The sequence below is a fragment of the Sminthopsis crassicaudata genome, chromosome 3 (genome assembly GCF_048593235.1).
Source record: "Sminthopsis crassicaudata isolate SCR6 chromosome 3, ASM4859323v1, whole genome shotgun sequence".
Classification (NCBI taxonomy): domain Eukaryota; kingdom Metazoa; phylum Chordata; class Mammalia; order Dasyuromorphia; family Dasyuridae; genus Sminthopsis; species Sminthopsis crassicaudata.
This window is the reverse complement of record NC_133619.1, coordinates 481,763,899-481,789,749: the sequence shown is the minus strand read 5'-3', so window position 1 is coordinate 481,789,749 and position 25,851 is coordinate 481,763,899. Positions and strand designations below refer to the sequence as shown.

The 25,851-nt window shown below is 33.3% G+C and overlaps 1 protein-coding gene across 6 annotated transcripts in view; it reads left to right on the top strand.

Annotated features, from left to right (window-relative positions):
• Positions 1 to 23,100, top strand: part of NUP58 (nucleoporin 58) — a 63,286-nt gene extending 40,186 nt beyond the window's left edge. For 2 of the 6 annotated variants that reach the window (XM_074303641.1, XM_074303642.1), the window contains 4 exons: positions 2,663 to 2,864; positions 8,467 to 8,568; positions 10,365 to 10,460; positions 22,815 to 23,100. In XM_074303641.1, the coding sequence (XP_074159742.1) occupies positions 2,663 to 2,864; positions 8,467 to 8,568; positions 10,365 to 10,460; positions 22,815 to 22,897 (483 nt within the window). In that variant the 3' untranslated portion in view covers positions 22,898 to 23,100. Of the gene's footprint in view, positions 1 to 2,662; positions 2,865 to 8,466; positions 8,569 to 10,364; positions 10,469 to 11,829; positions 13,799 to 22,814 lie in introns of those variants that run through there. The other 4 variants (XM_074303639.1, XM_074303640.1, XM_074303644.1 and 1 more) reach the window with 2 other exon arrangements.
• Positions 23,101 to 25,851: the final 2,751 nt, after the last annotated feature.

Genomic DNA, 25,851 nt, shown 5'->3' with positions numbered 1-25,851 from the left:
TTTTGCAAAGAGAAGAATCGCCTTCTCTGAGACTAGAAAAGAGTAAGAAAATGCTGAAGATGTAGGAAAGTCTTACAATATAGAGGAGGGGCCAAAGGTCAGTGTTTGAACAAGAATGCCCTCTGGAACCAGAGGTGTCGGATATAAGACCTGGACACTCCAGTTCATGTAGGCTCCTGAGTGAGACCTGAACCACTTTACTGTAATCAAAAGACACCTAAGTTCAGAATTGGATGTTATGTTTTAGAAAAGACATTGTTAAGCTAAAGAGCAACCTGAGGAAAGTGATTAATCCAGTGAGATCAGGGTTAGTTGGAGGAATTGAGGATATTTAACATGAAGAAGAGGATACTTATCGGGGCTATCATAACCATCTTCAGTCAGTCATCAAGTAGTTATTAAATATTACTATGTGCTGACTGCCAGAGAAGACCATTAGTACCTATATGAATCAGGAAAGGCCTCCTGCAGATGATGAATTCAAACTGACTCACGGAAGAAACTAGGAAAAGGTAAGAAGATGAGAGAGCAGGAAATTCCAGGTGTAAGGTCAACCAAAGCAAAGTCACAGAACCAGGAAAAGTGTCATGGGTAAAGCCCTGCACATAGATAGATAATAGTTGGATCTTGAAGTATTTGAGGGCTTCATGTGGATGGTGTATCAGACTATACTTTGCCATAGGGAGATCTATTATGTTCTCAGATATCAGAGTGAGATTGGTGGTAGCATTGGAAGATAAAAAGGCCTGGCTTAGAAAAGAAATGGAAAGGGAAATGGGATTTTGGCCTGGTGCATTTAGTTGCTTTGTTGTATATGTACAAACTCTGTACAGAGTGGGGGAAACTGAGAAAATTTGTTGGTTTTTCAATAGTTGCTCTCAAATGACAACCAACTGAAATTTTCATAGGAAAATTCTTTAGATTTTTACAAAAATGGCAAAGGGGCATTCTGGTATTATGTTTGATAATTAGTTCAACAAGACATTTAGAATCCTTGAGTTTTGTGTGTATTTTTTAATTACATTATTTCCTTAAGAGTATCCTACAGAATATCTCATTTTGAAAAAAATCTAATTTATATAGATAATTTACAATAGTTGGATCAAGATTTGACTTTTAGTTATAAACATTAATACTGCATGTCAGGCACTCTGCTGAAGTTATACCTCTTTTCTCCTGGTACCTTGTTAATGTTGCACAAAGGATACATAATTGTTTGAAACAAACTCAGTTACCTTCTCTATTTGGGATTCACTAATATTGACAAAGTAAACAGTTTTCAAAGGGCTAATTTTTTTTTTTTTTATCAGCAATAGTATAATTTCCATGAATGTAGATTATCTCAGTCTAGTAGACATATCATTTAATTTATAAAGCCTTGAAGCAGTTATTTCTAAATAATGTTAATCCAAAGATGTTTCCAATTTTATTAACTCCTTTATATAAAAATTGGAGTTCTAAAATTTTGTTTTGTTTTTTTATTTTTATTTTTTTTTTGTTGTTGGTGGTGGTGGTATTGTTTTGTTTTGCTGAGGCATTTAGGATTAAATGATTTGCCAGGGTCACACAGCTAGGAGGTGTTAAGTGTCTGAGATTATATTTGAACTCAACTCCTCCTGACTTCAGGGCTGGTGCTCTAACCACTGTGCCACTTATCTACCCCAGTGGTTATTTTTTAGTGATTTCTACTGCACCAAAAATGGAAGTTTGTAAAAGATATGAATATCTAATTTTGTGCCTTAAGTCAGTGTCTAGATTGTTCTGTGCCTTCAGGCCCCTTTTATTTCCCCCCCCCCCCCCAATTGCCAGTTAGAAAAAATTCACTTGAGCTACTTTTACTAGCAGCAGAAAGTTGAAACTGTAGAGAATACATGATTTTCATTTCTATTCTTAAAGGTGATAAAATCCTACTTGATTATACATTTTATTTACTGATGTCCTTAAAGCAGAAGTCACACAATTATTTCTAGCAATATATTGGCACATAGAAGTATAATTTGATGGGACTTCTACATTTTTCTAGTACTTCTATTTTGTAGGTATGCATTCAAACTTATTTTTCATCTTTTTGATAAAAACCTTTTCATTCTCCTCCAAGGAGGAAATCAGGTTCTATCCATTTCTTTACCAGAAAAGTTGACCAGTTGGGATTGAGTTAGTTATCAAAAGGAGAAATAGGTTTGAAGTAGCTCTAAAAGTTTACTTGTACTTCCAAAACTTAGCTAGGTTTTCTTAGATTTTATTTGTATATCTTTTTTTTTTTTTTTTTTCTGAGGCAATCGGAGTTAAGTGACTTGCCCAGGGTCACACAGCTAGGAAGTGTTAAGTGTCTGAGATCAGATTTGAACTCAGGTCCTCCTGACTTCAAAGCTGGTGCTCTATTCATTGCACCACCTAGCTGCCCCATTATTTGTATAAATGTAACTATACTATGTCTACTCTCAATGTGGCAAACCTAGATAAGTAATGCATAAAATGAATAAAGAAATTTTTAAAATTCAGGAGAGAGCATACCCTTGCAAAAATTTGTCGGTTTAGGAGGAAGATGGTTAGTGGGGAGTAGCTATGGACTCTTGTTGGTAATGTATTTCACAATTTATATGACTATTAGATACAATATAAAGCCTTTTTGGAAATCTTTTCTTGTTATTTATCCTTTTAGATGCTCAAGGAACAGTATCTTGGTTATAGAAAAATGTTCCTGGGAGATCCCATGGATGTTTTTGAGGCAAGACGAGCAGAAGCCAAGAAATGGCAGAATGCTCCAAGAGTTACTACCGGCCCCACTCCTTTCAGCAACATACCAAATGCAGCAGCCGTTGCGATGGCTGCAACACTCACACAGCAGCAACAGCCTGCTACAGGTCTGAATGCATTCAAGTTATAGCTTATTAGTGTTACAACTACAGTCAATTTGTGTACATTTTTATATAAGGTCTTTGTGTTAGTATTTAAAGTTTCTATGAGTAGCTGTTATCTAGAGAAATCCGATCATTGTGACAAAATATATATGTTAGAAAATGCAGGGTAGACTTAGCAATAATAATAAATCAGTTAGGTATTTAATGTTGTCAGTATTCTTAATGGTATTTGCTGAATCACTCAGTACCTTATGGGACTTACTCTTTTGCTATTAAATTTCCCTAAAGAATATATTATTAAATTCTAAAATTGTAATTATGTAGTACATAACTTCAAAGTCAGAAATAAGCAATCCAGCTACACGTTACATTTTCTTATGTAAAGATTCATTTTCATCATTCACCATTGTATTTGGCAACCCACATGTACATATAAAATGAAGTTTACTTTTGCTGAAGGTATGTTAAAGGTAATGCAGGTGTTATGTGTGTGTTTGTGTTGACTGGAAGGCATTTGTACTCACTCACCAAACCAATTTCTGAAGAAGCTATATGTTAGACCAACTTTTGGTCTAGTGCCTTGAAAATGAACAGAAATGATGAGAGAAAAAACTATGTGCGTGTTGAAATTGCTTAGGTTAGGTTAAATATAAAAAAGATACTTGAATAGAGAAAAACTAAACTAATTATAAAATAATGATTGAGAAGAATATAATCAGATTATTTTAAAATCTATTTCTAGGCAGATCTGCATTTTAGGCTCAAATTAATTTTGGTTAGATTTACTCCAACTTTTTATCTCTAGTCTTATTGCTTGCCCACTTTCACAGACTTGTTTTAGCTGTGATTGGCTGTACTAGATTTTGGCATGTAGAAGACGTTCTTTATTTAGATGAAGATGATATTTCTCCTTTTCATGGAAATAGATTTTTACAAAATACAAAAAATTAAGTTTTCTTCCACAGCACCTTAGTTTGTTCTGGCATATATGTACCAAGAGGCTAGGTCTAACAGTAAGTTAAAATAATGAAAGATTTTAAAAAAAAATTATTTTTTTTTTTTTAATAAAATCTTGACTGTTCTATGGCCTTTCAATTTATATATAGCCTCCATGATAATAACATGGATTAAACATTTTAAACACCTGTCCTGTGTAAGGTATTATGAGGGGTATGAAGATAAATAATGTGATCCCTGCCTTCATTGAGCTTGCAATATTGTATGTTTTTTGATGTTTGCTGCTTGGTTAGATTATTATTCTCACTTAACTTCATAAATGAAAATGATACTGCTGACCCTCCATTATTAGAGCACCTTGAATTTTTTTTTTTATTAGTGGTGATGGATTTGCACTGATCCATAGACACTTTAATAATAATGATCTCTGTCATGAAACAGAAGAATGCTAATGGTTCCTACAAAAAGCAAATCCATAGTTAGGAAAGCATTAGCACTGGGCACTGAGTTAACTATAGAATTAGAATAGTACTAATTTCTTTCCTGCTTATAGAAATTTTTGTCAGTATCCACCCCAGGCAGAAAAAGTTGGGAAAAGTCTGAATTATTAAAGTGTCATGCCAAAAATAAATTCTATTGCAACAGACAACCAAGATAAATTACAATAAACTGTTCTATCAGAGGGAAAGTTAAAACATCCTAATGAGACATAATTTTATTTTGAAAATTCTTGGGTTTTTCCTCTAGTTTTGTTAATATATCTATTTAATTATTATGAGGCTAAAGTTAGAGTGCCTGTTAATTACCTGCAGAAACAATTTTCTTGTTTGCCCATATATTTTCATTTTAAGACGCTGTCCTTAGGCTTTGGGGAAAATTAATTATACCTTTTCATTACTGCAGAAATTTTGATGCTATGAGTTTTCTTTTATGAAGCCTGTGGCTTTTCAGTTTGAGACAGGAATACCCCCAGCTTTGTTAGCTTTGTCAGTATTAAAGATAAATGGAATGGAACTCTTCAGACCTGAGCAGCTGAGCAGTTTTGATAACCAGGCTGTATTATGTTAGAACCTTGCTGTGTCCCCTTCATTCTTTTCCTCCTTTTAGAGGTATTCTGTGCCTACGATGCAGCCATTCTGTTGGATTTTTGTCCAGTGGAAAGCTTAAGTGATCTTGGTGCAGTGATTGTCAGTATTAACATTTAACAGGAATGAGTGCATGTGTAAAGCAGTATTCTGATGAATTTCTTGACTGCTCAGCTGGAAACTAAGTTCAATACTAATTTATATGCTCTGTTCATACTGCAGAGAGGTAACTTAATTTTGTCCATGACTTTATGGGTCTGTTTTAAATAAGGGAAAACTCTTTCTCTAATACATGCTAGTAGAAATCATCTATGAGCAGGTAGGGTATTTTTTACTGTTTTCAGATGCTACTACTGACCTGTGAAAGATTTGAGCCATTTTTTAAGTTGTCAGGTGCTTTTTTGTTTTTTTAAGAATAGATCCAATCTTTGCCCATTGATAATGTAAATATATGGGTGCACAGCTGACTTTTTAGACAACTATTTCTTGTGGGTGGTCCATATGTCTTTCCCAAAGACAGAAATCAAATAGATGATCTGTTGAGGTCATTTCTTAGTCTTAGTTTTGATTTTTTTTTTTTTTTTTTTTTTTTTTAATGTAGATATAATTATTATTCTTAGGCAAGTGTGTTCTGTGGCTACTGTTTTTCTGGAGGCTGAGGAGTACTGGAGATGTGAGAGAGCTACTTGTAAGTTAGCATGTACATATGAGAAAAAAATGAGAATGAGTTCTTAGATAAGTTAAAGGACAATGGGAAAGAACTCTCAATTTGCTCTACAACAGTTTCCTTAGCCTTTTTATAAATTAATGTATAGTAATTTAAATGTAATATTTGCAATATAATTGTTAACTGAATAGAGATGAAGAAAATCCTAACTTATTGAGTTTTCATTTGCTTATTTTAAAAAGTATTTGATGTTTACATAATATGAGACTTTTTCTCATACTTGGCTGCTGTTCTTAAAGAGAGCTGAGACCATTTTGTTAGGAATTCACATTTTCTAGCTTTGGATATAGGTTTGGAAATCTTAGGTTTAGTGTTAACCTGGAAATCCTAAGTCTTCCATCCAGAAATTTTAGGGGTTTGTGATTTTATTATTATTTATTAACCAAAGGAACATTCCCCATTAAATCAGTAAGTATGAAAATTTTCAACTGTGGGGAGGGTTGTGCTTTGATTTTTTTTTTTTTTTTCTTTTTTTTTCAAATAGGATTTGGTAACTTTAAAGTAGCATCTTGAGGTGTTTGATCCTTGAACATCTTAAAGAAGTTTTAAGCACTTGCCTTTTTCTGTAAGCCAGATGTAGAAGGTAGAATTTATTGATAGAAAAATAGTAATTACAATGTTACACTTTGATTGAATTGTGTGTGAATGTTATGTGGTAACTTTGGTAAAATGTTACTGTGAGTGAAGGTTCACTTTGGGCAATCATGATGGCCTATACTACTTAAATGGTTTCTTAATGGAGAGTTTATTTATTAAATTAACAGTCCTTCAGGTATAACTATTTTGAAAGCATACTTTTTTTGAAGTATACTTTTAGACTTGTTAGAATAACTCTTTTCTGAAGGAGTTATCTCTCATCCTGGAAATGAAACCAATTTATGATAGTAGCCAAAGAGTGCATTATCTGCTAATACTTTGGCACAAGACAAAGTTTTCACTATTTGAAAATGATGTACATTTGCCTACTAGATTATAAATGATGTTGCCTTCAGAATTTTATGTTAAAGTACAAAAATCAACTGAAGTATATATCCTATTTCTGTTGTACAATGAAAAAGCCTGTCAGCTTTAGGGATGGGTTCTGATTTTTTTTTTCCTACAGCTTGACTGTTGGTATTTAGAATAACAATGTTCTGTTGGTCTTAAAATATACACACAAAACAACAAAAACAATGTTATATTTGATAAAATTCTTGATTCGGAGGGCTGAGAGATGTGGTGTTTTTATTCTTCTTCTTCTTGGTCTTCCACCAGCAGTGCCTCCTATTAATGTGTAACTTGAGGCCTTCCCTTAAACTTGAAGAAACTGGACATATGTTTTCTGCATATTTTGTTCAAATTATGAAATTGTCTTTAGTTTATTTGTACTGTCATAACAGTTTTTTAAAAGAGCTACTAACCAGATATAGAATCTCCAAAAAATGGATGTAAAAATCAATTTTTTAACTTATTTTTTAAAAATAGTAGTATAAGGACCTTGGCTGCTATCAATTATGTTACTTTTTGCTTTATGTTTACAATCTATTTGGAAAATCCAATTTATCTCATTATTTTAGACAGAACAAAATTTCTCAGCTGTGGTTACCCATAAATACTTTATAATTTAACACTAATTTTTGAATATACAAACCTTATTCTGCATTGGACAACTTGAAGACTTTGGTTTCTTTTAAAATTTAATTTTTTTTAATGTGTTTTACTTGAGTAATCTCCCACCCCTACACTTTCAGATGCACTGATCACTGTGTTTGAAAATGACAAGACAATGAAGATTGTACTGTGCAGAAAACCTGTCGAATCATTTTCATAAATCATTTATCAAAATGAGAGATTTTTAGACTTTTATATTCTGGGTCACTAACATTGTTCAAAGAAGAGGTTAGTTTGTTTCTGTCCTCACCACACTCAGCCTAAACTATAAACCAATAGATGGGAAAAGAGTTTCTAACGAATCTTGATCTGAGATATTCCAAAATTACGGAGAAAAGTTTCTGAATTGAAATCTTGAATGTATTTATTGAATTGGTCAAGGTACACAACTGTGCCTTTGTAAATGTTTATTAATCTATCATATTTATTAATCAGGTGATTTGAATAATTTAACTTTATGGAATGGTGTTATGTAGCAGAACTCAACAGAACTCGGATATCACTTTTTGTGAACAAGTTTGAATTGTCATGTTACTGTGTAATTGATTTACTTTAAAATGAACAATAAATTTAATAAAATAAAACACTGTCTTGTTTTTTATCCATTTATTGTACATATAAAATTTGATCTTTTCAAATGCAAAACCATATAGCAAGTTTTTAGTTTTCACTCTTAGTAACATGATAGTTTTACAATGTTAGCATCAGTCTTTTTAAGATCTGACACTAACAGGAATCAAAGTTTCTCTTTAAAGAACAAAAACCATGAAATTCTACATTGATTCACTATCTAGTTTTGCTTAAAAGGTGAGTAAGAGAGTTAAAATAATTTAAAAACTAAACCAAGAAGATTTGAATTGATAATACATTAAATATTTTTGTTATTTTGGTGTATAATTTGTTAGATTAGATGGTTTATATTTATATACTTTTTAAGTTCCTTTCCATGTGGTTATACTGTCTTAGTTTTCTAGTATAAAATCTTTATCTTAGATTTCTCAGGTGGAAAATATAAGTTAGTTTTGGGAAAATTTTTGAGACTCGGATTTTAAAATTTTTAACGAAATTTGTCTAAAATCACTTCATGTTCATTCTTAAAATAAAGAAACTTAAATCTTGAAAAGAGTAAGGCAAGCTTTTTTTTTTTTTCCCCATTTTCTTTTTTTTTTTTTTTTTTTTATACCAGGGCCACAGCCATCTCTGGGAGTTAGTTTTGGAACACCATTCGGCTCAGGTATTGGCACTGGCTTGCAATCAAGTGGCTTAGGTTCTACTTCAAATCTTGGAGGTACACTTTAACTTTTCTAATGTTTCCTTTAACCTTTATATATCTGAACTGGTAATTACAAAAATTCTAAATGAGGATCTTCTGATACTTCAGAAGTTAAAATTAGCTCTGACAGGAAAGATTCTCCTTATTTATTCCTTATAGTGAATGAAAGAAAATAGATGGTTATTGAGGCTATGAAAATTCAGTACCAAAAAAAGGTGAAGGAGATCAATATAAAAGTAACATTTAAAATTATATTAATTTAATTAGTCTATAGTGTTAATAACCCTTTGGAGGCCTTAACTATTTTCTCTTAATTAAGCTTAAAAAATTCTCATTTGTAAAAAAGGGAACATTTTAAGCAGTGAAACACATTATAATACAGAAAATAAAAATTGAACAATTTATATAAATTGAAAATTAGTTATTAGCTTATTTATGCTACACTTAGAGTAATTCCTGGTCACTAGCTTTGCATATCTATGGCTGTTTTTGCATTGTAACTTGACTTTTACCTATGAAGCACAGTTCTTTGTTGAATGCCTCGTTATGCACCTGCATGTTTAAACATTGCAATATACTGTTAATGTTTCCATAAGAAAATCCAGTGTTTAAAAAAAAAAAAAAAAAACAACCATAATGTATTTCAATACTTTTGTTTGGCATAGTGAGTTGAGAGAGTTGATCATACTGTGAATAAACTGTTTCTGTATAGCATAGTTCCCCCATGTTATAGTTCACAAAACAAGTTTTCCTCAGGAAATGAAGTTCTAAGTTTTGTAATGAATGAAAAAACAGAATTCTGAAATTTTATCTTGACCTTTAGTCATACAGATAACTGTAATGTTTAACACTAAAATGTCAGAATAGTATTTGAATAAACTCTGCTTCAGAAAGTTTTGTGAACTAATAAAAAGGTTTTTATACTGTAAAAAAAATTTTTCAAATTATTTGTCATATAACTTGTTAGGGTTGTTGAACAGCTGGTTTTCTTACATGTGGTCTTAAAGGAATTCTTTATAATTCCTTTTGCAATTTGTATGGTTGGGGAAAAAATACAATTTGTTTTTGTATTTGTGAAAATAGTTTTACTGTCTATATAAAAACATTTTCTATTTTGTATTAGGACTATTGAAACATGATAGTTAATTGGTTTTCCTGAAGAAATGGAAAGTATAGTACAGATTTAATTGAAATTTTTGAATATTAAAACCAAAATAAAATGAGCCTTTAATATGTAAAAAAAAATCTGTAAACATTGAATTCTCTAATAGTGATATGTGTCATGCTCATGAAATCTAGAGAATTATTTTTCATTAAATGAAGTAATTTAAAAGAGGGAAATACTTTTGTACCAAATGAGCTAGAATTAATTCAAGGCGTTCATTAAAACTGTCTAGCCCATTTGATAAAGAAGCTAATGATTATGTTTTTGTTCGTATTCTTGAACAGTTACCTGTTTTCTTATTTAAAATGTGAATTGTTATTATGGATTCTAAACAAGTGCAAATTTGTTTAATTCAAAATTAATATGATTGTTTCTTTATGACATCTCCTAATTAAAGGAAAGTTTATATGTCTGTGCAGTACCAATTTGAGCAAATGACTGCTGGATCAATCTTTTGTATGTAGTTATTTCAACAATTCCATAAATACAAATTGCCAAACAAGTTTTGAAATAAGTGTATATTTACATAGTTATGTATGCAAGATTGTATTTGTAAAACTTTGGGCTATTTTAGATTTTGTTTATTAGTAGCTTTTGACTTATCTTTTATGTGCCATTGTATGTTTCTCTACCACCCTTCCACTAGGATTTGGAACTAGCTCTGGTTTTGGAAGCAACACAACAGGGGCCTCCACATTTGGATTTGGAACAACAAATAAACCCTCAGGAAGTCTTAGTGCAGGTTTGTTTGTGTCTGAATTTTAGAAAAATTTGAAAGTGTAAATAATTTGATTTAAAGGTTTAAATATTGCTTTTATTCCACATATCCAAAAAAGATCATTTCACCCTATATTATAGTATACAAAAATATACTTATATAGATCTTAATCTTTGTCCTGCCTCTTCTAAACATGTCAGATTTTTCAGACTTCTTAATTTAATCCCCCAATTATTCTCATCCTTAATAATGATAGCTGTAATAAAAATACCTAGAATTTATGTAGTTACCACTTCAAAGCATTTTACATATTTTATCTTTTATCCCTATCAGCAAACTTGAGATGTAGATGTTTTTACAGAAGGAAATTGAAGATAAAAGAGAGCTGTCCAGGTTCCCCAAAACACCAAGCCTCATCCTTTATTCATTGTACCACCTACTTGCCTGCCTTATCCAAACAGCAGTTCTTTTGGACACTAGTGACCTATTTCATGATTCCAAATGCTCAAATGTTAGCTCAGCTTAACAAATTTTATCATGAAATTGCTGCCAAATATTTAATAAAATTCGCCCATGAACATTGTGGTGAAGGATTTCTGTTCCAAAGATAAGACATTTAGCAGTAAATGTTCCACTTGACCTTATTTCATGTGAAACCATAAGTCTGTGCCTAACAGAACATCTATTAACATTTAACTCTTTACTTTTAGAATATAAATTTTGACAACTATATTAAAGGCCTCAAGTGAAATATAATTTTGGAACAGTTTTGGATAATAACTAATAATTGATATTTTATGTTCTGATACGTGTTTATTTTGAAAGACATTAGTGTGTGATTGGCTAATGTTTCAAATGGACATGTCCAGCTAGCCTACTAAGCTAGTTGTAATGCTTTTCCCTTTTGAGGGCTATGAGGATTGCTGTTCTGAAGATGATAGTGGTGGTATGATTAACTCAACTAGAATGTCATGTCATCTTAATTACCCAAAGGTAATTTTATCAAACCAGGCTTGCAAAATTATTCATCTTTTCAGTTTGCCCCTTGAAACTAGACATTGTGTGTGGTGGTGGGCTGCTTGGTTGTACAAGGGAAGGTGTATGAGGCTTGAATTGTTAAGATAAGGCTCACTTCTTTCACACAGAGTTGAAGTGGTTGTGGTAGGCCTTCAAAAACAAGGCCCTTGGCCTAGCTGCATGCTTAATCTCTGGTACCAAAAAGATTTTTCTTCTTGCCTAATGCCACATGTTAAAAATTTAGTAGCTTGAGATTACTGAGCAAATTTAAATTTCTTTCAATTCTTTCAGATACAGATTGCTTTTTCCAAGAAATATATGAAATTGTTGTTGTGATTTAATTTCTGACATAAATATTTTTTCCCCTACACACAAGGCTTTGGCAGCTCAAGTACAACTGGGTTTAACTTCAGCAATCCCGGCATCACAGCATCAGCTGGCCTGACATTCGGGGTGTCCAATCCTGCCTCTGCAGGATTTGGAACAGGAGGACAACTCCTTCAGCTGAAGAAACCGCCAGCTGGAAACAAAAGAGGAAAAAGATAAACATTTGGGTGGGCGGGGCAGTAAATACTGCAACCGCTCCATTCTATAAATCTATTTTTCTAGGAACTGATGCAACAATTAAATTGCATCCCAAGAGATTTATAAGCTTTTGATATTTTTCCCTACTCTGAAATTTAAATTGTATCCACACCAGTCATGATGAACAGCTATTTTCTTGTTAATATTAACTCAATTGTGTATTTTTATTATTTTAGTTCCTAGCTTTAGAAATGTTTTGATGATATCACTGAGACAACTTGTAAAATCATTTATTTACCCTAATGTTAGCAGTGTTTTTGTTAATAAGGCCTATTCATAGAAATTGATGCATCTTTGATCCTTGTACATATATGAAGTATATTCTAGTATGGATATAAGAGTTCATAATTTCTGGTTTTTTTGTTTTTGAGAAGGCCTTTTGGAATCTACTGCAGGGCATTCTGTGAATATGTATGTAAATATATACAGCATAATGCACACATGTGTGTACATATTAAAATATATATTTACACACGTACAAATCTTGCCTCAATGTTATCTTTACCCCCTTTTGAATATTTCCTTTTCCGTGTTTTTGTCTTCAGAGCCTCATTGCTTATTAAGATATTATGTTGTAGTCCATTGTTAACCAACAGTCTCCTTCATTGCTCAGCTGCCTTTTCTCTCTCCATTTCAGCCTTCACCTTTCATAGCCACGTCAAAGAGAAGACTCATATCATCTAGTCCTGTGGCACATGCCAAGGGCTTTTAAAATCTTATCTGTTCCTATGTTGATCAGCATCCTGGATGATAATGAGGTTTTAAAAGCTTGCTTCCTCTTTTTTTCCCCCTAAGATTAGCTTTCAGGAGAATATTTACAATTATAGACCATTGGGTTAGGTGCAAAGAACTATGAAGCCAAAGTTCCCAATTCTATGCAGGTGATGGATGCACTGACTATTCCTCTAATGGCAACTTTTCTAGCCACTCCAATATGGAGTTTTTTCACATAGGACTACTGACATCAGCACCAAAAGAAATGGCTTATATCAGCCCTCAGTGTCTTAAGTAATGGAAATACTTAATATGGAAAAGAGAAATAGTATGTTTTGAGAGCAAAATATTCATTCTTGCCAGCATCTCTAAACTACCCCTAGTCTTTCTAACATAGGGAACTCCATGTTATAACAAGCTAATAATATCAAAGAATATCTGTGTAGTTAGTGTTTCTAAAGTAAAATTTTAAGTGGAGGTTGGAGGGGAATCCGTTTTAAGGAATGAACTGCCTTATATGAGACTTATCACAAAAATAATAACTTCCACCATCAATTAGTGAGTCATTTATCTTGCAAGTACAGGTATCAGATGGAGTATGAGCATGGAACTTCATTGACAGTAATATACTCTTTTATAGAGAAGGGTTTTGTATATAATGTGCATCAAATCAGATATTACAGGATCATTTTCATCAAGACAACTTTTTTTCTAAAACAAGTGTTGCATATACGTGTGTATCTATATATATATCTTACATATATATATTTTTTGGGGGGAGGGGTATGTCAGTTGCTTTTGATTGTAACAGTGTTGTCAAGTACCATTTTGTATGTTTGGAATGGTTCTACATTACATTCAGTGATTGGTCCTCATTGAAATGGGTTATCTCTTCCTTGATAAATTTTAAAAGGGGTATATTTGTTTTTTAGTACTAAAATTACTTTCATTTTTGTTAGCGAATCTGAGATTTAAGGGGGAGGGAGATATAGAAAAAGCATGTTTTTTGTCTTTTGAACATTGAACATTAAAACGTTGAATTCAAACCAAACTTTTCTTCAAAAGTTGTATTGCATTGGGCTGCAGAAAAAAACCAAAACAACAATCTGGGTATTTGCATTTCTTTGTTATTGCTTTGTTTATTTTTCTTTTCTTTCTTTTTTTTTTTTTAATGTTAAATTTTAAAATGTTGAACCACTGGAATTCTTGTACCATTTGTGAAATTTTTAAATGTGCTGCCATTGTCTACATTGTCTGCACTTTGTCTGCAACCTACCACTGTGTAAACAATAAAATTTATTGCATTAGTGCTCCAAACTCTTATAACTATCACTTGCCCATTAATCTGAACATTTACTAGTGGTTCTTAGAATTTTTAGCCTCTTTGTTGGATGGGTCATATTGATGTGTTTTGTTAATTGATCTGTATTCTTTTAAATCCTCCAACAATATCTTTTGTATCCTCCACATCTCTTTGTTTGCTCATCACAAAAATGAGTATCGTGTCAAAATTTTTTTTTTCTGAAAAAATGTTCCCCTTTTTTGAAACAAGCTAATAAGTTCCAGTAAATACTACAGTAATGGCTGGTGTTTTGCTATGTGGATATTCATTTTTAGAACAAGTTAAATTTGTTCATTTACATTTCTTAGTATGTACATCTAAGAATGGCATCCTTATATAGCATTCTGCAGTTCATACAAATGCAGAATTACTTGATCAAAAATGTCCCTGAGGGTTGAGAACTGCAAGTATACCTCTAAAAACTTACTTTCTCAGTGGCACATGCAGCTTTTCTTGGTTCAAAGAGACATTGATTTTGCCATTTCTTTTGGGAAGTGTAACTGGTAATTGATTTACTTTCTGTTGCTACTTTAAAACAAAAAATTTACTTCCCAGCCTTCATGCCCTGCTGTGTACTGTATTGGGGAAGTCTCTATCAAATTGGCTAATTGGTTGTTCTTGGCTTGTGTGCTTGGTTGATTGGGGGCTCTGTAATATGGTAAGCAGATAGAAGGTATACCATAATAGGTTGCTAAATTTTCCTTTTATCCTAAATGTCAAATGTTTTACTTCTCATATCAATAGAAAAGAAGCTAGCTAGCATTATATTTCCATAGGTGACTATTCCCCAGTGGAAGTAATATAACATTGAATGGGAGGGGAACAGACAGGTTTTAACATGGTTTGCTTGCCAGGAATTCTTTGTATTTTTAGCAATTACAAAACAAAACAAAAAAACTACTTAGACAATCATGTGACAACGTAATACTTCATCATGAACTGTGTGTATGATCTAGTTCATGGTTCCAATTTTGCTTAAACATTTTTCCATTTTGCCTTACCTAGAGACCAATGATATTATATTTGCAAAGAGTTTAAAAACCTTTGGTTGACTTTGAGGGTGCTATGATTAAGGACATGTAGATTCAGGGATGGTTTCATACTCTTAAACTATATATGGAAAGTACCTAGATCTATCATAGAAATACCCAGTTAACTTGTTACATATTAGAAGCCAGCTGGAAGCAAGCAAGGGATTATGACCAACCACTAGCCAAGAAAATGTATATTGAATTCAGTAAAAATAAAAACACTCCGTGCAAAGAACTGAGATACAGTGGTATACATTATGAAAAAAGCAGTGCTAGCCTCCCCAAGGCAGATAACATGTAGAGAAATAAATTAATATAAAGGCATGTGATAGGGTCAAATTAAATACCCTACACTTTAGGGCACAAAAGGGCCTTAGAAAATTATCTAATTTACTAAACTTTCTCATTTTATATAGATAAGCAAACCAGTTCACAGATTGTGATTGGGTCAAGTAGTAAATAGACAAACTGCAATTACATTTGGTATCTTCTGACTTCCAGTCCAAATGTATATATTGCTCTGTTGAAATAAGACTTTATGCTTTGTCAACTAAGGTGGGGAGGGGATCAGGAGATGCTGAAAGCGGTGGCACCTGAGTTGAAGCTTAAGCTTAAAGGATTTCAGCAGAAGTTGAGAGAAGTTTATAATAAAGATGAAGGAGTATCAGGTACTTGAGCATTGTTATTATCAAAGCCGGGTAGTAGTTCTGAAGCCAAGTACCAGTGTAATGTTCATCAGCTCATTTGGCATCAGGTTCCTTTTCTATAGGGTAAAAGAATTGGAAAATAGGAGACAAAATGAGAAGCAGCTACTAGTCCAGTTTGTCAATATTTCTACTTGAGCATACATGCCAAAGTAGTTTTATTATGCAGCTGAACACCATGGGAAAAAATAGACTATTATTAGAAGTAATAGAATGGTCCCAAAGGGTTTTAGGATTAGATCAGCAAATGATTTTCTTCAAAATTACATTGAAATTATTTTTTACTTTGGTAGTATATGTACTCACAATGACTTGCACATAATAAATATTTATTAGATTGGATTTTTTGAAGTTCTAAGAAAATTATAAATTTTAAATTGGTAGAAATTTAGTCTGTACATTGCAGTGGGAAAGTACTGTATCTGGACAGAAAAAGGGTTCAGATTCTGCTCTCCCTCTTACTGTATGACTAGGTAATCAAGCATTTCTGAATATCTTTGTTTCCTCACCTTTGAAAAAAAAAAGGGGGGGGGGAAGCTGGACTTGATGACTTCTATGTAAGGTCCTTCTTCTGACCCCATGATCTTTTATGACCCCTTTGTTTTAGATAAGGAACTTGAAGCTGTCACAGAGGTAGAATTGGTATTTATGCCCAGTTCTCTGACTCCAGTCTATATTGCTTCTATTTTGGCTGCTCAAATATTTCATATAAGCCTGAATGATTTATGATGATAGTAAAGGAAGTTGCATTTATAGATGTAACATTTAAAAAAATGAATGGTCCAATATTTTTAATCAGTAAAAGCTTTTTTACACTAATGATCTTTGGCCCTTTTGCATTGAATACTGCCAATGTGGAAAACATACCCAGATAATAAAAATAATTTGTAGGTACTAGTAAAAGTTAAATATTTATAGATTGGACTTATTCATTTTGATATGGTATCACAGTTATAAATGGAATAGAAGAATCTGATACTTGTTTAACACCTTTCCTTGCATTGTTATTTCTAACAGAGACTGGGGCCTAACAGGCAATTTTCAAGATAATTTTTTCCAAAATCATTTCTTGATATTTTTTATTTTTGGTTCTCAATCATTTAAACTGTTAATCCAAATCCCCAGAATCACAATTGTATAACAGAGATAGAGTAGGTACTAGGAGTTGAGATGGCAAATGACACCAGAAATCTCTTTCTTATACACAATTTGCCTTAAGATAGAAAACAAAATTCACAATTCAAAAGCTGGGGTATCTCAAAAGATGATATAGTCTATTCCATTTCTGAGAAGAATCCCCCTTGCAGCAATGCCTAAATGGTCATCCAGCTTTGCCTGAAGATTTCTAATGAAAGAAAGCCATGCTCTCTCTACTTCTCTCCCTAGGATGATTCTACTTTTTTTGTAATGGGCAGCACTAATTAGAAATGTTCTCTACTAAATTGTAGCTTCCATTTATTGTTCCTATTTCTGCCCTTTATGGTCAAGCAAAATAAGTCTAATCCATGTATGTGATCCATTTTCCAAATACTTAGAGAAAGTTATCTTGTCCTTCCTAAGTTTTTTATTCCCCATAGGCTAAATCATTTCTTTTCCTGAATAATACGAATTATACACTTTTAGGAGCAGGTGGGTGGCACAGTAGACAGTGGGCCAGACCTGGAATCAGGAAGACTCATCACCCCAAGTTCAAATGTGGTCTTAGAGACAACTAACTATGTGACACTGGATAAGTCACTTAACCCTGTTAGACTTATTTTCCTTATCTGTTAAATGAGCTAGAAGAGAAATGGCAGACAGTATATTTGCCAAAAAAAATAGGGTTATGGCAAGTCAGATACAACTGGGAAGAGAAATGCCAACACACTATTTCTAAAAAAATAAGTTTGATATATTTTGAGTTTATATCACAGTTCCAAGTGTTGAACAAACAGTTATAAAAATGAAGGGAGGGAAACAACTCGTCCTAGATAGCCAGTATATTAAAAATGATTAGAACTTGTGATTTCATTGATCTAGGGAGTTGGCACTTGCCAATTTCTAGTCTTAGAGCATTTCCTAGAGCACTGAGAGGTTAATTGATTTGCCAGTATACCTCAGAGGTAATACCTGAACCCAGGTTCCTGACTCTAAGCCTTGTTCTATGCTATAACAAGCTGCCTCAAAAAAAGACTGACATTCTGCAGTAGTCTATCCATAGTTCTCAACCCTTAGTTTTAAAAAAATATGGAGAGGGGAGATGGCTTCATATCTTTTCTTTGGGGGGTCAAGCTTATTCATTATGTTTTTATTTCATTGTTTCTATTTATGTGTTTTCTATTTACATTGTCATTTAGTGTATTTGTTTTTCTGGTTCTGTTCACTTTGCATCAATTCATGAGTATTCATTTCTGCATCTTCCATTCCTTTATTAATTTTACTAATTTTTACTAATAAGATTCAGCTAATCACCATACTTTGCTGATTCTTACCTCCATAAAATCTCTTCAACTTTTATTGATTCAATTTATCATCTAGCAAACCTTAATCTCCTGAGTTCCACAGGTTTGACTGCTAGCCATCTACATTTGAATCTCAAATTCATTATGTCTGAAATAGAACTCACTATCTTCACCCACAAACCCTCCCTTCTTTTTAAATTATTTCTGATAAAGACCATTCTTCCAGTCATCCAGGTTTGAAATCTCGGGGTCATCTTCAGCTCTTTGCTCTAATAAGACCTCCATCCTCCCATCCAATCAATTTGGTGTTTAGAGTCCTTCATAAATCACCCCTCCCTACACCTTATTTCCCTCCTGTACTCTTCAGTCCAGTTGCCCTGGACTACTAGCTATTCCATGAACAAGACACTATCCCCCTGACTGTTTCTTCTGGCTGTCCAACATGTCTGGAAACTTCATGTCTGTCTCCTGGCTTTGGTTAAGTCCCAACTAAAATTCTGTCTTCTAGAGAAAACCTTTCCCAACCTTTTTTAATTCTATGTTTTCCCTCTGTTAATTATTTCCCATCTACCTTGCATATAGTTTGTCCATCCTGTTTCTCCCACTTGATTATGAGCTTTTTGAGGGCAGCCACTGCCTTTTGCCTCTTTGTGTGAGTGCAAAGTCTGAGACACAATAGGTATTTAATAAATGTTAGATTGCCGGCCCCATCTTGCTGATTTTACCTCAGTAATTTATCTAGTGGATGTATCCTTCCCCTCCACTCACAGCTACTACTCCAAGTCTTTGTTGTGCTAGCCTCCTAATTGGACTTAACACCTTTGGCCTTAACTCTCTCCATCTTTCATGTAGCTTCCATATTGAAACTCTTACAACTCTGCTCTGATTGCTTTATTTTCCTCTTCAAAAAGCCGGTCAGAGTCTCACTGTTTACCTCTAGGATAAAACACAAACTCCCCTAATTGTCATTTATAGTCTCATAGTCTGGTTTCTGCTTGTCTGGGAAGCCATGCTAATTACAAATGAATTCTCATGCCCTCCGAATTCCAGCCAAATTGACCCATTTCTTCCCAGTCATGCCATTCCATCTTTCAGGTATGTCCTATATAAGATGCCTGTCCCTCATGAGTAGAACCTTTTCCCTCTATAACTTTTTTTCTTGGAACCTCTAGTGTCCTGCAAGTCTTGGCTCCAGGGCCACCTCCTATAAGACTAATTCTAATTCCCCCAGCATTAATTGCTTCCCTGAAACCTTGCCCAATTGTATTATATTTATTTTATACTTACCTGTGTACATGTTTTTCCTCTCAGTAGGGTGTAAGTAATTTGGGTACACTTTTCTTTTTTAATTTGTATCTCTAGGGCCCCATCTGGTACTTGATTTTTGTTACCTAACATATTAATGATACATTTCTTCCTCTCTCCTCTCAGCATATATATATATTGTATCATTTGCAAATACAATAAGTAAAAGTATCCATGTTCTTATCCAAATCATAGATAAAAGAAAATGTTGAGTGGGACCAATTTAAGGTTAGAGCCATATTCCATTTTACTAACTTTAACCTTCTTGAAACTTTGTATTCATAGGCAGAGATAAGGACTGTGTACTATGCAAAAAAGACAATGAATTCAATTGAAGCCAATGTTTCCACATAGAGATACCCTTTCTGGATACATAAATTCACATTTTAAGAAATAAAGCTAATCACCTTTTTCATGTGGAATGAAATCTTCCTAAAGGTGTCCACCTCAAGGCCTAAGGATGAAATGTAGCCTACAAAACTTCTGAATCAAAATGCATCAGGAAATGTTTAACAAAAATAAAAGTACAATAAAACATAGATAATGTTAATTTGTGGTTTTTTTAAGTCAATAGGGAATCTATTTTTGAGAGTAACATCACTCTTCTAGACTGACTGAGCACTGATTCCCAGTAGATAGAATGATTTCCTTATATGATTTCTATAGAGGTGCTACTGGTTACTGCATAGTATTGGATCTCTTAATATTACTGTAGGAAGGGCTGCATACCAAAGTGGTTTTCCTTGGAATCAGGGATACTTGAGAGTAAGTCCTCCCTACATACATTGTGTGATCTCGGTCAAATCAGCCTCTCAGCATCCCAGTAATTCTCAAAAGATTGTGTTACCTATCTGTTGCCAAGATATAGTCATGTGAATTGGAAATTTCTTAATTGAATGTTCTCTTTGCTGTTGAAATCACAAATCTGGACCAAAAAAAGTATTGATCTATTGTAATATTACTGATGTGTAATCTAATTTGTAGCCTAGCTCCCCTAGTTATAAACATGTTCTTAAAATGCTTATACAAGAATCATCTTAAGAAGCTTATACTTGTAAGTCACTTTGGATATGAAAAATAATAGAAATATTTATTGGGTTTTAAAGAGTATTTTGACAAATATTAGCTGAGTGAAATGTGTTATGTAGGCAACAGTAGTTAAAAGATAGCCTTACATATATGTTATGAAGAATCTTAATTCAAATAAATTTGGATTTACTGTCTCAATTATGCAAAAAAGGTTTTATTAAAATGGTCTAGATGTTAGAAATTAAATTTACTGTTTGTAATTTTAAAAAATTTCTGTTATTCTTGATGCATCACTAAAGAATTGAATTCCATTCATTTAGAAATAGTTTTAGAACTGCTAGCATTAAAGATAAGTGAGCATAAATACTGCTTTTATTCATTCTTTTACTTGGCTACATTTATTTCTTATTTCCCGGTAAATCAGGATTTCCTGTCTACTTAATTTCCTTGATTATTTCATTATTTTGCAGAAACATCTATTTTTATTAACTCTCATTTCTACAATGTTAATATGAGGTTGCCTATATAGTGTAGTGAATAGAGAACTATTCTTGACTCCTCAGACACACATCAACTGGGTGACACTGGGCAAGTCATTTAGCGCTTTAGTGTTCTAAGTGATAAGAGAATGGGCAGTTTCCCAACCCAGGAGTCCCTTATACAAGTGATAGATCTAGTCCCTGACGCTATGCTCATAAGACTTGAAATCTTGCTTATCTGGGTTTGCTTTCTAATGTTCCATAAAAATTTCATATTAGCTTTCTCATATTTTCATTTTTTCTACCTCCTTACTCGATTTTTCCTCCTTTTCTATGATTCCTATGAGTTATTGAGTCTACAGTTATAGTCTTTATAACTTCACATTTTTCTTCTTCTTTCCAATCTTTGTGTAATTGCTACAGAAGTTCTTTCTATCCCTTGATCTCTTAATATCTTTGTATAGAAAGGAGAGGGAGATGCTATTCCCAATGAACAGATGGAGAAAGATATGCAAAGAGATTTATTCAAGATCAGTAGGTGCTATACTAAGATTTCCTGACTCCCAGACTACCATGGCTCATCATTTATATAATTTTAGGGATTTATCAATGCCTTTTGTCTTTTCACATCACAGCTACTTTCAACATTTTCCTACTTCCCCTTGAAACTTTTCCTTGTCACAAAGAAAAAAAACAGTTAAGTCAAACTAACAAAATGAACTCATCTTACAGTGTATACAACACTTGATTTTTGTGGTCCTCCACTTCTCTATTGAAATTAAGGGAAGTTATTTCAGCATCTGTTCCCTGAGACCAGGACTGGTAACATTCATCGCCTATTTTCTCATATTTGGATATACATTTGAATTATTTATAAGTTAGTTGGAAAAGGTAAAAAGCAAAACAATACTCAGGTATGAGAATTAATTCATAATCATGCAAATTTGAATACTTTAAGGAAAAGCCAAGAATCGTCTCCATCTCCCTGAAATAGTGAATTATTTTATTCTAATATATTGCAATTCTGCTCAATTGACACCAGATGGCAGGAGAAACCATTCTTTCTGTGCTTTCTTCCTGGAAATCATTAGGAACACTCCATTTGTTGTATATTAATTTCTTTAAATGATGAGGTTTTTTTCCTTTACATTTTCTGTCTGTCTTCTCCTCCTGTAGACATGTGAATAGTCACAAAAAAAATAGTGAGGCAAGTACTCTGTAAACTTTAAAGCCTCTACTGGCATGAACCTATTATCATTTTTATGGTAAAGTAGATTGAGAGCTGGAGGCTTAGCTGAAGTGTATGTTTGCATCTTCTGCTGAAGTTGAAAATAGGGAACTGAATTTTAAGAGCAATACTATAGGAAAGGAATATTTGAGGATTTTCAAAGGATTTGTCAAAGAACAAAGATCAGATATGGGCTTGACTTGAGGAGGCATTCCTTACTCTGGCAGGATTTCTTCTAGTCCTAAGTTGTATGATCTTGGGGATAGAAAAATAGACAGGCAAAGATATGCACACAAGTATATTGTGCACATACATATATGGAACTTCTGATTCTAGTCTCAGATCAAGTTTCATACATGGCTTTTCAAGCACCTAAATAATCAACCAGTCTCTAATTTGCTTCTTAGGAGGTGTGGAGAGACTAATGTCCTGAAGAATTACTTAAATTTTATATGCTTGAAATAGAATGTTGTTTAAACTGGTATTTTTCCTCTTTCTCTTAGATAATCACCAACCAATATCAATTGAACTTCCTCAACCCAGTGTCATACAGAGTAATGAACTTGGAAGAAAAATTCAGTTCTGAACAGTCACTTGCACCCAGTTCTACTTTGCAAAGAAGTTCTGAGCCAATGTATTTCAAGCAAAATTTCTAGATGTGATTATTGTATTCTCTAGAGACTTTTCATCTTATCATGAAAACAATTGCACTGGAAAGTAGGCTAACTAGTTCAATGGTCTTTTTCTTAGTTTCATGATATCTCGAGTAAAAATAACTAATTTGATAAATTTGGTAGCTTTCTGCTGGCTTAAGGAAAAAATTGCTCTAAATTATGAAATAAAATAATGCCCTGTTTACTCATGAACATCTTCCCCCAGAATCCATCCTTTTCACCTATTTTGAGAATTTGAAGAAATGAAGAGAAATATTCTCTTAATAACAGCCACTCCCCACTCTTCTTCAATACAACATACATACCTTTTTTTTTTTTTTTCCTATCCTGAAATAGCAATTACAGCTGCCTGCTGAGACTCTTGGGGGTTTTAAGACCATTAATCAATTTCACAGCTGGAGGCAAAGCATTTTCCATGAGGAACACTTTTTACATGAAACATTAGCTGTTTTTACCTTTCCAGGGCAGATAGGGGGTTAAATTAAAGGAACAGTATATATTACCTGGCTATTTAACAATGACTGGGATTGAAGAGAAAGTAAATCAGCAGCTTCTACCTCAGCATAGTTGCTTCCTTTTTCCCTTCTTTTTCTATTTCTATTTCCCTACCAGGACCACATCATCTCCAGCCCTGTCAGAAGACATTGAATCTGTGAATTGGAGATGCAATAGCTACCTCGTCCTTCCCTTGACAAGTATTTAGACCTATACCTGAAATGAGAAAAGGAAATCTTAGATGGAAATGGCATATTCCATCATTTAAAAAATAGTTATGTTCAGATAAATCATTTCTTCCCTCTTTTTGTGTGCTCTTGTGAACCCATCAAATATACACATTAAAAACTTCAGATAGTTATATATGCATGTAAATATCAAATTATGCATATATTAAATACACACATAAATGATATGTATGAATTATTTATATATTATATATGCTATAATAAACAGGTAAACTGTCCTAGGTTGGAAATAAACTGGCCTAAACCAATCGCAGTGGTACCAGGCCCATAAGTTGCCCTTAGGAGAGTGGGAGGTCATCTTAATAACAACATTCTACAAACATGAAAGCAGCAGCAATAATGACCTTCCACAGTTTTAAATATTAAAAATATCCTTTTTTACCTATTTCACAGTAACAAAAAGTGCTTTACTGTCATATTGAATGTGTAAGGACACTGACTTCTTCATTTGATTTCTAGTTGGTAGAATTTGTCAATGATCTGATTCTAGTCACCAAAAGAACTATGCCCTGGGAAGTCTATGTTTTCCCCAGAGGTTTTGTACTTTGTCTCATTAGAGAGGTAATTCTTAGGAAATGCCAAGCTCTGGGGCCCCATCTGCCCCCCAATTCTGCCTGTGCCATCTTGCCAACCCAAGGCAGGAATTCTTAACTTTGTTTAGGGTCACGAACTCTTTGGAAATATGTTAGAGCCTGTAGACCTCTTCTTAGAATAAAAGTTTTAAATGAATAAGTCAGATTTCAAGGGAAATCAATTATATATAGTGCAATCATCATAAAAAGTAAAGCCCAAGTTCAAAGATCCCAGGTTAGTAACCTCAGATTGAAGAGTTGTAGTGAATGTAGATTCTCATCCACTGGAATCCTGCCTTTTCCATATGTCATATTTTTCAGAATCCTAGTGATAATGAACTTGCAATAAAGGAGTCAGAAGTCTCCTCCTCTGTGCAAACAGACATGCCCAATTATTCTATCTAATGTTTTATTCTTTTGACAATCAACAAAAGAATACACAAAATAACATGTACCATGCAATTCACAGGTTTGAGGAAAGACAAATTTGTTCAAATATTTTATACTCATCCTGGCTGGTGGAAGTAGGCAAAACAGAAGAAATATAATGCAGCTTCCCAAATAATAAACTCATGGACTCCACTGTCCCCTTAGCAGAGGATGAGATGGGGGGTAGGACAGGGACAGAGATCTTCAGAGGCTCTCATTCTCTCCCAAGGCAACAATCTCCAGTACTATCCTTCCTAGTTTGCGTGGCTGGGCTGCATAGGCCATGACTATCCTATCAGCTCACTAGAGAGCTTCATCATTAAGGAAGTTGCGGATGTAGGTAAGGGGAGACTCGACATATAGACTCTCCACTCCAGACACCTGATCACATCTGTGCTTCTGTATCCTAGAACTTGCTTTCCACCCAAAATGTATGTTACTGTCCTCTGAGTTTCTTCCAGTTGACACACTGAGGATTAATACTGCCAAAAGCAAAGACTAGCCATGAAAATGTTGGTGCAGGTCAGTGAACAAGATAAGTGTCTAAGGCCACATTTGTAATTCAGGTCATCTCGACTCCAGGTCCAATGCTCTATCCATTGCCCTACCTAGCTGTCCCTTTCAAAAATATAAAATATCCAAATTATCAGAAGATCAGATAGAAATTAAATAGCTCAATCTCACAAAAAAGAAATATATCTATCTGTAATTTCTGAAGGGAGAAAATAAATCCTGGTCCTGAAGGATTCTCACAAGAATTTACCTTACAAACTTTTTATAAAACAATTAGTACCCAAATTGTTCACCAAAATTAAGAAAAAGCAGACTTTTTTTATGAGACAAATATAGTCTCAAGACTATATAATTATATATATATATATGTATGTATATATATAGTTCTATATGCATGTAGACTATATTTACATATATATAGTCCCAAAAACTATACATCAATATATTAATGAATATTGATTCAAATAAAATACTAACAAACTATAGCAATTCATCAAGAAATCATTATGACCAAATTGAATTTATATTAGGGATACAGACTCAGCATTAGAAAAACAATTAACATAATCAGATTAAAAACAAAAACAGCCAAAAGCACATGATCATCTC